The sequence below is a fragment of the Chiloscyllium plagiosum genome, chromosome 46 (genome assembly GCF_004010195.1).
Source record: "Chiloscyllium plagiosum isolate BGI_BamShark_2017 chromosome 46, ASM401019v2, whole genome shotgun sequence".
Lineage (NCBI taxonomy): Eukaryota > Metazoa > Chordata > Chondrichthyes > Orectolobiformes > Hemiscylliidae > Chiloscyllium > Chiloscyllium plagiosum.
Genome location: NC_057755.1, coordinates 4,563,095 through 4,577,985, shown reverse-complemented (window position 1 = coordinate 4,577,985; position 14,891 = coordinate 4,563,095). Strand labels below are relative to the sequence as shown.

The 14,891-nt window shown below is 50.6% G+C and overlaps 1 protein-coding gene across 2 annotated transcripts; it reads right to left on the bottom strand.

The window, feature by feature from the left end:
• Positions 1-6: 6 nt before the first annotated feature.
• LOC122544066 (serine protease FAM111A-like) lies at positions 7-12,396 on the bottom strand. 2 transcript variants are annotated; one of them, XM_043683065.1, is made up of 3 exons: positions 12,310-12,396; positions 8,944-9,066; positions 7-1,945 (listed from the first exon to the last, which is right to left on the bottom strand). In XM_043683065.1, the coding sequence occupies exons 2-3, from the start codon at positions 9,016-9,018 to the stop codon at positions 194-196; spliced, it is 1,827 nt and encodes a 608-aa protein (XP_043539000.1). In that variant the 5' UTR covers positions 9,019-9,066; positions 12,310-12,396; the 3' UTR covers positions 7-193. The 2 variants fall into 2 exon arrangements, with proteins under 2 accessions (XP_043539000.1, XP_043539001.1); XM_043683066.1 differs by lacking the exon at positions 12,310-12,396 and adding an exon at positions 11,829-12,049.
• Positions 12,397-14,891: the final 2,495 nt, after the last annotated feature.

Genomic DNA, 14,891 nt, shown 5'->3' with positions numbered 1-14,891 from the left:
CCAGATGTCAGGCTTGGATTTGAGTACAGAAAGTAATTGGGATAGTACCAGGAGTTTACAGAGGGGTAGAAAGTGGAGGAGAACAGCTTACCGAAGTTTGGGGATAATATTGAAGCTGAGGCAGGAAAGGCACAGCTGCAATAAGAAGGAGAATTGTGATAGTTTGCTTTGAAACTGATTTAGTTGCGTTCTTTTACTGGATGTCCATTGGAACCTCTCCTTGGTCTTTGCACGGAATGTTCCCGTCATCCTGGATTTGGGAAATGAAGTCAGACCCTGGATGACGAGCCCTCATGTCATTGAGAATGGCTTCAATGGTTGGACCATATTCGATCACGCTGTTCCTCCTGATGCCGATTGGATACTGATATCCAGCAGCATGCATTCCCACTAGCTTCCCAGAGGAATCGAACACAGGAGATCCAGAGGCCCCGTGAAAGAAGCAGGTGTTGTAGGTGATCGTGTCTGAATTTTGGATTTCTTTGAAACTGTACTTTGTGAAAACCTGCATGTAATATTGGATATTTCGCTGTGGAATAGGGATAACCGTACAAGTGTCAGTGGATTTGGGAACACCTTTAGGATGGCCTATAATGTAGACCACTCCATTCCAGGGAGGGGGGTTTGCAGTGCGCAACACACCCGGAGGTAGTTCTGATTGGTCATCATTGGGGATCTTCAATCTCAGCACCACGTAGTCAAGGTCTCGGTTATGCACCTCAAACCACGGTTCAATGTTATACCAGCCCCAGGTAGGCTGGTGCTTCTCCTTGTAGTCAAAGCTGATGGTCATGGCCTTCTCTATTATGGTCTTCCACTCATTGTCAGGCACGCCATCTCCTACAGCCATCTGCACTACGTGGAAACACGTCAGGATATATTTGTTTCCAAGGTAGAAGCAAGAGGCAGTGCCTTTATTCCCATTGTTATCCCATTTGACAAATCCAACAGATGCACTCAATCGCACCAGCATTTCATGGACTGTGACGGAAACCCCATCAACTGCGATCTTCCCAAATTCTCTCTTGAGTAGATTCCAGTTTTTACTGGAATGCTTCTCTCCTTTCTCCTTTTCCAGATATTCATCAACCTGCTTCCTCAGCTCCCACTTCAGCACCTCCTGTTCTCCTGGTGCGTTGCCCTGCCCCTGTTTCTCCTCGGGGCCGGCGTGGTCAGTATTCTCACCATTCTCCTTTCCCGCCGCATACGTTTCGTTGCTGACCTGAACGCCGAAGCATTTATCGCGGAGGTCATCGACGGCGAGGGTGAACTGCAGACATCTGTGCTCGTACACCAGGCTCCACACGTTCTGAGCAATAACTGGCGAGAACCTCCCATCCTTGCACAGAGCCTCGCGAATGGTCTCACCTTCAAAGGCGTAAACGCACAGGTCATGTCCGTCCTCTCGCAGACCCCTGTCCTTGATGATAGGCTTTGAACCTGTCCGCAGTTTGCCACCTGTCTTTCCAGTGCTTCGGACACGGAACACAACACATTGCTTGCCTGTAGAGACCTCATCCCGATAGCCGACCTTGCCTTTAACCCGGTAAAATACCACTTCAAAATGGGTCTTCTCCGGCAGACATTTACACGGCATTCCTAGATTGATGGCACCCATTAATTCCCTTTTCCCGATTAAATGGAATGTCTTGCCCTCGCTTTTCTCTTGTTCCTTCTGGAAAGGCGTAGAAGACATGAGAGCAGATTGAACGCTTTCATCCAGTTTCCCCCTCACCACATGCTCGGTGCTGTTCCTGTTACTCTGGAAGTTGAATGTGAATTCTTTGAGTCGGTCTTCTTCACAGTTCTCGGTCCCCTTACCCGGGGTTGCCTGCGGCATTTTTCCTGCACTGTTGGAATGGTTCCATTCAGTGAAAGGGCTCCTCCTCTCAGCACCAAACCCTTTCTTCCCAACTGGAGCGGTTGGTGGGTTTTCATCATTTCTCTGGAGTGGAGAGCAGTCATAAAATCCGGTGAAAGTAGGAATGCTACACACAAATACAATGAGGCCGTTCAGCCCCCTTCAGGCTCTCACAAAGAGGAACCAGCAGGAGGCCATTCAGCCCCCTTCCCCAGCCTGTTACAGAGGGAACAACAGGACGCCATTCAGCCTCTTCTCCAGCCTGTTACAAAGGGGAACCAGCAGGAGGCCATTCAGCCCCCTTCCCCAGCCTGTTACAAAGGGGAACCAGCAGGAAGCCATTCAGCCCCCTTCTCCAGCCTGTCACACAGGGGGAACCAGCAGGAGGCCATTCAGCCCCCTTCCCCAGCCTGTTACACAGGGGAACCAGCAGGAAGCCATTCAGCCCCCTTCTCCAGCCTGTCACACAGGGGAACCAGCAGGAGGCCATTCAGCCCCTTCCCCAGCCTGTTACACAGGGGGAACCAGCAGGAAGCCATTCAGCCCCCTTCCCCAGCCTGTTACAAAGGGGAACCAGCAGGAGGCCATTCAGCCCCCTTCCCCAGCCTGTTACAAAGGGAACTGCAGGAGGCCATTCAGCCCCCTTCCCCAGCCTGTTACAAAGGAAATAGCAGGAGGCCATTCAACCCCCTTCCCCAGCCTGTCCCACAGAGGAACAGCAGGAGGGCATTTAGCCCAGCCTGTTACACAGGGGAACCAGCAGGAGGCCATTCAGCCCCCTTCCCCAGCCTGTTACACAGGGGAACCAGCAGGAGGGCATTCAGCCCCTTCCCCAGCCTGTTACACAGGGGAACCAGCAGGAGGCCATTCAGCCCCTTCCCCAGCCTGTTACACTTTGGAACAGCAGGAGGCCATTCAGCCCCTTCCCCAGCCTGTTACAAAGGGGAACCAGCAGGAGGCCATTCAGCCCTCTTCCCCAGCCTGTTACACAGGGGAACCAGCAGGAGGCCAGTCAGCCCCTTCCCCAGCCTGTTACACAGGGGAACCAGCAGGAGGCCATTCAGCCCCCTTCCCCAGCCTGTTACACAGGGGAACAGCAGGAGGCCATTCAGCCCCTTCCCCAGCCTGTTACAAAGAGGAACCAGCAGGAGGCCATTCAGCCCCTTCCCCAGCCTGTTACAAAGGGGAACCAGCAGGAGGCCATTCAGCCCCCCTTCCCCAGCCTGTTACAAAGGGAACAGCAGGAGGCCATTCAGCCCCCTTCCCCAGCCTGTCACACAGGGGGAACAGCAGGAGGCCATTCAGCCCCCTTCCCCAGTCTGTTACAAAGGGGAACCAGCAGGAGGCCATTCAGCCCCCTTCTCCAGTCTGTTACAAAGGGGAACCAGCAGGAGGCCATTCAGCCCCCTTCCCCAGTCTGTTACAAAGAGGAACCAGCAGGAGGCCATTCAGCCCCCTTCCCCAGCCTGTCACACAGGGGAACAGCAGGAGGCCATTCAGCCCCCTTCACCAGTCTGTTACAAAGAGGAACCAGCAGGAGGCCATTCAGCCCCCTTCCCCAGCCTGTTACACAGGGAACCAGCAGGAGGCCATTCAACCCCCTTCCCCAGTCTGTTACACAGGGGAACCAGCAGGAGGCCATTCAGCCCCTTCTCCAGCCTGTTACACAGGGGAACCAGCAGGAGGCCATTCAGCCCCTTCCCCAGCCTGTTACAAAGGGAACAGCAGGAGGTCATTCAGCCCCTTCCCCAGCCTGTTACAAAGGGAACAGCAGGAGGCCATTCAGCCCTTTCTCCAGTCTGTTACAAAGGGAACAGCAGGAGGCCATTCAGCCCCTTCCCCAGCCTGTTACAAAGGGAACCAGCAGGAGGCCATTCAGCCCCTTCCCCAGCCTGTTACACAGGGAACCAGCAGGAGGCCATTCAGCCCTCTTCCCCAGCCTGTTACACAGGGAACCAGCAGGAGGCCATTCAGCCCCTTCCCCAGCCTGTTACACAGGGGAACCAGCAGGAGGCCACTCAGCCCCCTTCCCCAGCCTGTTACAAAGGGAACCAGCAGGAGGCCATTGAGCCCCTTCCCCAGCCTGTCCCACAGAGGAACAGCAGGAGGCCATTCAGCCAGCTTCTCCAGCCTGTTACACAGCAACAAGAGGAAGCCACTTAACCTGCTTTTCCACTTAATGAATGAAAGCTCCTCTTCATTTTGCCTCTGTGTACCTGACTTCCTTCGGTTAATGTTTAAGTTTGGACCTCGTCCTGGGATACCTATCAAGAGGAAATCAGATAGCCCTTTGGCAGGGAGGTACTCTATTGGAGCGGCAGAGTGCACCTTTACAATAGGTGTGCCTTTTGGGATTGAAGAATATAGACCATGCTTGTAAGTAAACTCCATTGGGGTGATCAGAGGGATATGAGTGGAGCGTGTGGGGCTGGAAAAGCGCAGCAGGCCAGGCAGCATCCGAGGAAGCAGGAGGATCAATGAAGTGTTCGGCCACAGGGCGGTGGGGATGGTTAGTGCTGGCGTCCTGGAGATGTTCTCTGAAGCGCTCTGCGAGAAGGTGTCCAGCCTCCTCAATGTAACGGAGACCACAGCCGGAGCGATGGATACAGTAAATGACGTGTGTGGCAGTTCAGGTGAAACTTTGATGGATGGGGAAGGCTCCTTTGGGGCCTTGGACGAAGGTGAGGGGGGAGGTGTGGGCAACGGGTTTTGCAATTCCTGCAGTAGAAGGGGAGGGTACCGGGAGGACACATGACCATTTCACCGGGTTCCTCATTTCTCCCTCCTTATTTCTTTTTTGTGTTGGTCTTTGTAAGCTTTCCACTCCTCTGGTTTCCCATTGCCCTTTGCCACATTGTATGCTTCCCCTTTTGCTTTTATGTTATCTCTGACCTCCTTCGTCAGCCATGGTTGCCTCATCCTCCCTGTACCGTGCTGCGTTTTCCTCTGGATTAATCTCTGCTGGGTCTCCTGAGTTATTCCCAGAAACTCCTGCCATTGCTGTTCCACTGTCTTTCCTGCTCGGTCTCCTCTCCCAGTCAATTCTTCCCAGCTCCTCCCTCATGCCTCTGCAGTTGCCTTTACTCAGCTGTCGTATCGTTACCTCTGATGCTATCTTCTCCCTCTCAAGCTGCAGAGTCAATTCAATATTGTGATCACTGCCTCCTGAGGGTGCCTCCCTTATCAAGTCTGCCTCATTGCACAACATTAAATCCAGTATTGCCTGTCCTCTAGTGGGCTCCCACACAAGCTGCTCCCAAAAGCCACTCCACAAATTCCTTTCCTTGCAATCCCCTACCAGCCTGATTTTCCCAGTCCACATTGAAATCCCCCAGGATCACTGTAACTTTGCCTTTCTTACACGTCCTTTCTATCTCCAGATGTGTCTTGTGTCCCAGGGATCCCGACTTCTGTTTGGAGGCCTGTACATAACTCCAGCTATGGTGTGTTTTTTTTTAACCTTTGCAGTTCCTCAGTTATACCCACCATCTGACCCTACTTCATTTCTTACTAATATGGCAATCCCTATCCCCCACCCACCTGCCTATCTTTTCCATAGGATGTATATCCTTGAATATGCAGCTCCCAATCCTGATCCCCTTGCGGCCACATCTTCATGATGCCCACCATGTCGTACTTGCCAATTTTGATCTGCGCCACAAGCTCATTTGCCTTATTCCTTGTCCTGTGTGCACTCCGACATAACACCTTCCATCCTGTACTAACCGTCCCTCTTCTCATTGTCATGCGTTTGTCCAGTGTGCTTGAAGTTTGCTCGCTAGCCTTTTCCACACACTCTGTCCTGTGTGTGTGTTTGTACTGGAGACTTTAATAACTTCTCCTGAGTTCTGCACTCTTACGCCATCCATTAGTTTGGGTTTTATACTATCCTCTAGAACTGATGCCCCCCCACCACCTCAATTCTAGTGGGCGGCACGGTGGCACAGTGGTTAGCACTGCTGCCTCACAGCGCCAGAGACCAGGGTTCAATTCCTGCCTCAGGCGACTGACTGTGTGGAGTTTGCACATTCTCCCCGTGTCTGCGTGGGTTTCCTCCGGGTGCTCCGGTTTCCTCCCACAGTCCAAAGATGTGCAGGGTCAGGTGAATTGGCCATGCTAAATTGCCCGTAGTGTTAGGTAAGGGGTAAATGTAGGGGTATGGGTGGGTTGTGCTTCGGCGGGGCAGTGCGGACTTGTTGGGCCGAAGGGCCTGTTTCCACACTGTAAGTAATCTAATCTAATCTAATCTAATTCAATTTAAAGCCCTATCTACAGCCCTAGTTATGGTCCCAGCACAGTTCAGATGAAGACCCTCCCATCGGGACAGGTCCCCTCTATCCCCAGTGCTGGTGCCAATGTCCCATGAATTCAAACCCACTTCTCCCACACCAATCTTTGAGCCACGCAGTGAGCTGCTCATTCTTATTGACCCTGTGCCAATTAGCTTGTGTCTCAGGTCGTAACCCAGAGATTCTGCGTTTTAACTTCATTCCTAGCTGGTCGCGCTTCCTCAGCAGAGCCTCTGCCCTAGTTCTATCGATGTCATTGGTACCTACGTGGACCAGGACCACTGGAATCCCAACCCGCCCACTCCAGGTTCCTCTGAGATATCCCGAACCCGAGCACCAGGCCGGCAACGGGCCTGGTCAGAGAGAACAATTGGTATAATGCCCTAAGACCTGGGGATGGTAACAGGATGTAAGTTGGAACGGTGGTTTGAGTACAGGACATTAGGTTTTATAACAGTTGGTAGTGGTTATGTTGATACCTTTTAGACTTGTTTAAATTCCACATTTTTATCGAATTCAAGTTTCAACAGCTCTCACGGTGGCACTTAAAGCTACCTCCAAAGAACACCCCAGTGCTATATCTGGGTTTCCAAATTCCTTGCTGAAAAATGTGTTGCTGGAAAAGCGCAGCAGGTCCCCACAGCACCCCCTCTGTGGGGAGACGTTCTATCCTCTGGCAACACATCTTCCAGCTCTGATCTCCAGCATCTGCAGCCCTCACTTTCTCCTTTCTGGATTCCTTGTCCAGTGACATTCCCGCCCGGCTTCACTGCCTTACCTCAGCACAATCATCGATCTCCTCTAAACAACCTCGAACATGTCCTTATTGTCGATGCTGCGCCTCAGCCCACAGCAGGTTCTCCTTGTTAAGAGAGGAAGATTATCTGAGGCATACTCTGATAGAGGCCTGGATAGAGCGGCTGCGGAGAAGTTGTTTCTTCCCCCCCCCCCCCGAATAGGAGAGACTCGCACCCGAGGGCACAGCCTCAAAGCGAAGGGACGACCCTTTTGAACTGAGATGGGGTGAATTTCTTCAGTCAGAGGGTAGAACTCCTTCCTACAGAAGGGGGGGGGGGGCTGTGGAGACCGTCCTTAAGTATCTCGTAGACTGGGTCAGGTCCTTAATTGTTCAGGGGACCAAGGGCTTACAGGGGAGAAAGCAGGATCACATGATCAAATGGCAGCACAGACAGGATGGGCTGAACGACCCAATTCTGTTTCTTTATCTTGAAAGCCCTTGTCCCTGTCTGACCCTGGTGCTATTAATGAGGATGGTTGAAGACTGCTGTTTTAACTCCTCCACTGAGTTTATAACTTTCCTCAATGTTTTCTCTGTCTCCCTCTTGTTGGTGGCCTCCTGAGTGCAGTCATTTGAAATCTTTTTGTCATTTGGATGTGAGCATGAGAGGAATTGTTCGGAAGTTTGCAGATGACACCAAAATTGGAGGTGTAGTGGACAGCGAAGAGGGTTCTCTCACATTACAACAGGATCTGGACCAGATGGGCCAATGGGCTGAGAAGTGGCAGATGGAGTTTAATTCAGATAAATGCGAGGTGCTGCATTTTGGGAAAGCAAATCTTAGCAGGACTTATACACTTAATGGTAAGGTCCTAGGGACAGAAAAATGCTGCATTTTGGGAAAGCAAGTCTTAGCAGGACTTATCCACTTAACGGTAAGGCCCTGGGGGGGAGTGTTGCTGAACACAGAGACCTTGGAGTGCAGGTTCATAGCCCCTTGAAAGTGGAGTCGCAGGTAGACAGGATAGTGAAGGAGGCGTTGGGTATGCTTTCCTTTATCGGTCAGGGTATTGAGTACAGGAGTTGGGAGGTCATGTTGCGGCTGTACAGGACATTGGTTAGGGGCCCCTGTTGGAATATTGTGTTCAATCCCGGTCTCCCCGCTACAGGAAGGATGTTGTGGAAGGGTTCGGAGAAGATTGACAAGGATGTTGGAGGGTTTGAGCTACAGGGAGAGGCTGGACAGGCTGGGGCTGTTTTCCCTGGAGCGTCGGAGGCTGAGGGGTGACCTTATAGAGGTTTATAACATCACGAGGGGGGGGTAAATAGACAAGGTCTTTTCCCCCCTGGGGTGGGTGAGTCCAGAACTAGAGGGGCATAGGTTTAGGGTGAGAGGGGGAAAGATATAAAAGAGACCCAAGGGGCAACCTTTTCACCCAGAGGGTGGTACGTGTATGGAATGAGCTGCCAGAGGAAGTGGTGGGGGCTAGTACAATGACAGCATTTAAAAGGCATCTGGATGAGTGTATGAGTGGGAAGAGTTTGGGAGGGATATGGGCCGGGTGCTGGCAGGTGGGACTAGATTGGGTTGGGATATCTGGTCAGCGTGGACGAGTTGGACTGAAGGGTCTGTTTCCGTGCTGTACATCTCTATGGCTCTAACTGGGAGCAGAAATTGTCCACTCAATCCCTGGAGCTTGGTTCACAAGTCAATCAGCTCATGGTTGATCTGATTCCTCCACTTTCCCAATAACCTCTCAACCCTTTGCTTATCAATGATCTATCTACTTCTGCCTTCAGAATATTCAAAAAACTTTGCTTCCATTTCCTTTTTGGGAAGGATACCTCTCAGTTTCTTCAGACAGACTCTATCCTCGGTCCCTTCTGGGCATCCATTTTCTCCATCCTCGTATTATTGTCCTTAATCCATGTGACCAATCCTCCATCTTTGGCTCCTTCTCTACCTACCCAGAAATATATCCAACGTGATCACGGATCCCTTGAGACAATTATTGCCATAGCGTTGTTTCCTCAGCTGGCAGAGGCTCACTAACCTTCAGAAAGGTACAGATGGTCTCCTTTCCCAGTGCCGAAAGGGTTTTGGGTTTCCTGCGTTGTGTCCGAGGCATGGTTCAGGTTCAGCGGTTATCGCTGGAGAATGAGAGGCTGAAGTGTCCCTGAAAAATAGTGATTTATTTATCAGATCGCATGGCCCACTGACGCCCCACTGTTGCTCGGCTGCGGGGGGGGGGGGGGAGAACTTGTAAATGGTGCAGGCATATTAGGATAGAACAGTGACATAGAAGGAGGAGGCCATTCAGCCCCTCACGTTTGTTACACGGGAACAGGAGGAGGTGTTTCAGCTCTTTCTTGAACCTGTGACACAGGAACAAGTAGAGGCCATTCAACCCTTTAGCCTGTTCCCAAGGAACAGGAAGAGACCCATTCAGCTCCTCCTCGAGTGTATTACCCAGAAGAGCGTGGGGTTATTTGGCTCTTTATCTAATGTTTTTGGTATTGTAATCCTTAGGTTCTTGTCACGAATGGGGGTCTATCAGTCTCATTTTTGAAATTTTAACTGGATTTCCTGCTTTTGGTTCGAGTATTTTCCAGATTTCCATTCCCCGATCTGAGATAATGTACTTCCAGATTTCATCCGTGATCTGTCCTCTCAAATTTTAAGTTCTGCCCCATGTTTCTGTTGTCTCCCTCCACTACTCCCTAGTAGAGGAAATAGTTTCTCTTAACCCATAGACTCCCTGAAATCATTGTAACTGCTGATTTGATCGCCCCTTGATCCTCTTTGTTGGCGTCCTGGTGACTGAACAAGGAATGCAGAGGCCAGGAGTCATGGTCTAGAGACACAGGCTCAGATTTTCAACTCACAACTGGTAGCGATCTGGAATTTGTTTTGGAGAGCTGTGTCAGGCTTTGTACCCAGCCTGCATTCCCACCTGGAGTGCTTCATCAATGGTGGGTCTGCCTCGGGAGGTGACCAACCTGAACCCTTTCTCCTCATGGCTGTCAGAGGCAAAGTTTGTGTGCAATACAAGGAGATGAGTGACTCGATCTCCAGGCTCCTCACTATCACAGTCAGTCAGGTGAAGTAGAGAGCTTGACAGTCAAGATTAGAGTGCGGCGCAGGAAAAGCACAGCAGGTCAGGCAGCATCCCGAGGAGCAGGAGAATCGACGCTTCGGGCAAAAGCCCCTCATCGGGAATGATCCTGAACCTGGTCAGGAATGAAGGGCTTTTGCCCGAAACGTCGATTCTCCTGCTCCTCGGGATGCTGCCCGACCTGCTGTGCTTTTCCAGCGCCACTCTCTAATCTTGACTGTAATCTCCAGCGTCTGCAGTACCCACTTTCGCCCAGAGAGCTTGACAGTCCGGACAAGGGGGACACTGAGTCAAGCAAAGAGTTGCTAAGTGAAGCAAGCATTGAAGAGGGTGAGTACAAGGCGGGAGATTTAGGGGGGGATTTGAGGAAAAACCCTTCTCATCCAGAGTGTGGTGAGAGACTGGAATGCGTTGTCTGAGAAGCTAGCTGAGGCTGGAAACCTCCCAACCTTTGATAGGTGCTTGTGCGAGCACTTGCGGTATCACTGGAAGTAGTGTTGACGGCAGTTTTTATGGGCTTTAGACTGAAGGGCCTCTTTTTGTACTGCGCAATATTAGTCTTAGAAGCTGTCAGGACCCCCAAGGCGAAAGTGAAATGTTAATCTTTGAGCTTGTGCTGTAGGGGTCAACATCAAGTTCAATAACTTTCGAGCCTGATTTTCCTCCTCTTGTAATTTCTATCTGCCCCACCTTCACCTTTGGTCATCTTTGGATAATCCGAAATTGGGAGAATTGATGTTTGGATAGTCGAGGTTCTTCTGTATATGGATTGCCTTCAGCACAACGAGCCCATTTCCTCCCTCTCAGCTCTGGCTAATACTGATTTGAGTGTTTCTTCTATCCTGGCCAGCTGATCACAATCTCCTTGCTTATTGCCCCTTTGAAATCTCTTGCTCAGTTGTGCGCACTCTATCTTTCGACTCTCTCTGTCTCTCCTCTCGCTTGTGCACGTGCACCCAGACATGCGCTCTGGGGCTCTGCCCCAACTCCCTCCCAGTTTGAGGCAGCACAGTGGCTCAGTGGTCAGCACTGCTGCCTCACTGGACCAGGGACCCGGGTCCGATTCCCGCCTCAGGCAACTGTCAGTGTGGAGTTTGCACGTTCTCCCCCGTGTCTGCGTGGGTTTCCTCTGGGTGCTCCGGTTTCCTCCCACAATCCAGAGATGTGCAGGTTAGGTGAATTGGCCGTCCTAAATTGCCCAGAGAGTTCAGGGATGTGTAGGTTAGGTGCATTACTCTGGGATAAATGTAGAGTAGTAGGGGAATGGTGCGGTTGGGTTAATCTTCAGAGGGTCAGTGTGGATTTGTGGATAATCTCGCATTTATCCACAGTATACTTCATTTGTCATGCACTTGCCCACTTACTCAACTTATCCAAATCACAGTGACACTCTCTCTGCATCATCCTCACCGTCTAAGATTCCACACAGCTTTGGGTCAACTGTAAGCTTGGGATATCAGAATAGAACAGATGTGGTGCAAACATTGGAAGTGATAACCAGAAATATTTTTATGAAGGTGAAGGGTTTGTTCGCAACACGGAAACTCCAGCTGGTATCTTGGGAAAAATTCATAAGATGCTATCGACTTTGCTATGTGCATCAGAAAGTCAGATGGTAAGGAAAGGTCTGTCAAAATGCTAAACTGTGTGCCTAGAAATTCCAAGTACAAACCACAAGCACACGGAGGTCAGTGAAATGTATCCCAGTTGAATGTGTGTCCTTTGTTATCTGTTTGGTGGGAAATGAGTTTGGGTCACCCTTGCTGAGTCTGGCCCTAAGTGTATCTCTAGGACACAGCAAGACAGCAGGGTCTTGGGGTTACCTGCGGAAACGGCCTTGGGAGACCATCAGTTCCATCTCAGGGGCATGAGGTAGGGCAGCAAATGCTGACCTTGCTGGGATTTCGAGACCACGCAAAATTCCCTTATTCCTTTTGACCTCAGTCTCATCGATTGTAACATTCAGATCAGAAAGTTCATTTCAAAGCCGGCCAGAGTGATTCTCCACAAGTTCGCACTTCCGCCCTTGTGTTTACTGTGATTCAGCTAGGCGTGGCAAGCTGTACAGGAACTGAGCCAACTGCTGAACGCATTTGTTTTTATTTTTAACTCTTCCCGCGCTTTCTTGGTGATCTTGCTCTTGTTCAGGTTTTACTCCAAGTGGTGTACCCCGGTTGTAGATCCTATCCCTGCATTTAATCAATAACTAAGAGCTAAGGCAACGTTAATTCCTTCTCCCTCCCTGACTGCCTTCCCCAAACATGCTCAAACAAGCACAAAACCCAATGTGTTTTAGTGACTTACAGAAAGAAACGGACTGGAGGAAGCTTCTGCTGTCAGTCTGCAAAGCGTTTCGCTGAAAGGCGGGAAGATTTGAATCCTTCCCTGGATTTCACTTTGGGTCACAGTGATTGGATGCTGACGGAATGACCTCATGCACAGTGCACTTTGACCCGGAATGGCCTTCTGGCTGTCGGCTGCCAAAGGAACAGAAACTGAACCACCTCACATCCTGCCCCATGCCCTCACTTCCCCATGCCTCAGTCAGTTAGTAAATGCAGGCGGATATATCAGTGTAAGGTCCCGCGTCTTACTTCATGGAAAACCAAATCTTTCCTTTCACATTGAAATGGGATACTTAGCTTTAGAAGCCCAGAAACGTACAGCATAAAAGGAAGACCTTTTTAGCTCATTGTGCCCCTGCCAATTCTTTGGATGTGGCGTCCAATTAGTCTCACTCCACTACTTCAACCCCATAGCCCTGTAAATTAACCCTTCAGATGCACATCGAATTGATCATACCCCAACATTGGAGAAAAGAAGGTTCAGGGCTGACTTGATAGAGGTGTACAAGATGATTAGGGGCTTAGATAGAGTTGACCGTGAGAATCTTTTTCCACGTATGGAGTCAGCTATTACAAGGGGGCATAGCTTTAAATTAAGGGGTGGTAGGTATAGGACAGATGTTAGGGGTAGGTTCTTTACTCAGCGAGTCGTGAGTTCATGGAATGCCCTGCCAGTAGCAGTGGTGGACTCTCCCTCAATATGGCATTTAAGCGGGCATTGGATAGGCATATGGAGGATAGTGGGCTAGTGTAGGTTAGGTGGGCTTGGATCGGCGCAACATCGAGGGCCGAAGGGCCTGTACTGCGCTGTATTCTTTTATGTTCTATAACCCCCTCCCCTCACAGCACTTTATCTATTTGTCTGTAACATCTATCATTCTTTACAGGCTAATACAAAAACAATTATATATTTCCTTCACATAGTTTTCAGTCTTGTTGACTCAGCTCTTGGCTGAAACAATGACACACTGGTTTGAGTGCATTTACCTCGCATAAGTAATTATGATTGCAGAAGTAACACTACTTTACCTATATCCCACACCGCATACGTATTTCCCCTACAGTTGTGCATCTGATGCCCCCTCAATTTAATTTTCCTGTCTCCTCCCAACATCTCCTGATCGCTTTAGTGTTCAAAGTCTATCACCCGCAATCTTCCATTTACTCACTGAGTGAACATCCACAGGCTCTCTGAGGTAGAGAGGGCCAAAGATTCTTAACCCTCTACGTCTCTCGAACCTCCTGTGCACTTGCAGCAAGACCTCCCTGCTCCTGTACTTGAATCCTGTTGTTATGAAGGCCAACGTGTCATTTACCTTCTTCACCAGCTGCTGCCCTGTGTGCTTACCCTCAGCAACTAGAGGACATGGGCACCCAGTTTCATTGCAGCTCCCCTTTTCCCAATCTACCTTCATTGAGACAATAATCTGCTTTCCTGCTGTTGCTGCCGAGGTGGTGAACTGAATGCTTATCCACGTGATACTTCATCTGCCATGTGTTCACCCAGTGACTCAACTTGTCCAAGTCACAATGAAGCATCCCTGAAGCATCCATGCATCGCCCTCCCACCCTGCTTTGTGTCATTTGCAAATATTTACAGAGGGGTGGTTCGATTGTCCGACTTTCGGTTATCCCAAATTTTGGATTACCTAAAGGAGATCTCAAGGTCCCGATTAAAAACGTTACATCGAAGCTGTGTTTCCAAACACTGATCGTGTCTTTTGTTTTCAATCATTAGAAGTGAACTCGGCTTACTGAAATGTTGGGGAGACCAATCCTGGACATCGACGGGAGCTCAGGCACCGTCTCCAAATGTCCAAGATTAGAGTGTGGCGCTGGGAAAGCACAGCAGGACAGGCAGCGTCCGAGGAGCAGGGAAATCGACGTTTTGGGCAAAAGCCCTTCATTAGGAATTAATGAAGAGCTCCTGCCTGTAACATCGATTTCCCTGCTCCTCGGATGCTGCCTGACCTGCTGTGCTTTTCCAGCGCCACTCTGTAATCTGGACTCTGATCTCCAGCATCTGCAGCACTCACTTTCACCACTGTCTCCAAATGACTGACCGCCTGTCCTCTCTCTCTCTCTCTCTCTCTTTTCCCTGCTCCTCGGATGCTGCCTGACCTGCTGTGCTTTTCCAGCGCCACTCTGTAATCTGGACTCTGATCTCCAGCATCTGCAGCACTCACTTTCACCACTGTCTCCAAATGACTGACCGCCTGTCCTCTCTCTCTCTCTCTCTCTCTTTCTCTTCCCCCCCCCCCCCTTCTCTCCCCTCCACACTTTCCCTGGATTCTGCACAGGAGTGTACCCTAAACCCCCCACCCCACCCCAGATAATCTCTCCAACATTGTCCTGTACAGGGCAAAGGTAGAACCTGTCAGAACGTTGCAGTAAAATGTGTGTGTGTGGGTTTGCGGTGGGGGGGGGGGGGTGATGTGGAATGTGCGGGGACGGGGTTGGGAAGGTGGGCGGACAGGGGGCGGGGTTTGGTGAGGCGGGCGGATGGGATTTGGGGAGGCGGGCGGATGGGGTTTTGGTGAG

What these genes read in the sequence shown, in the direction of transcription:
- LOC122544066 (XM_043683065.1), bottom strand. Translation starts at nt 9,018, where the DNA reads ATGCCTCGGACACAACGCAGGAAACCCAAAACCCTTTCGGCACTGGGA. An exon ending in CCATCTGTACCTTTCTGAAG is followed by an intron (nt 1,946 to 8,943) that starts GTTAGTGAGCCT and finishes TCTCCACTCCAG; the next exon opens with AGAAATGATGAAAACCCACC.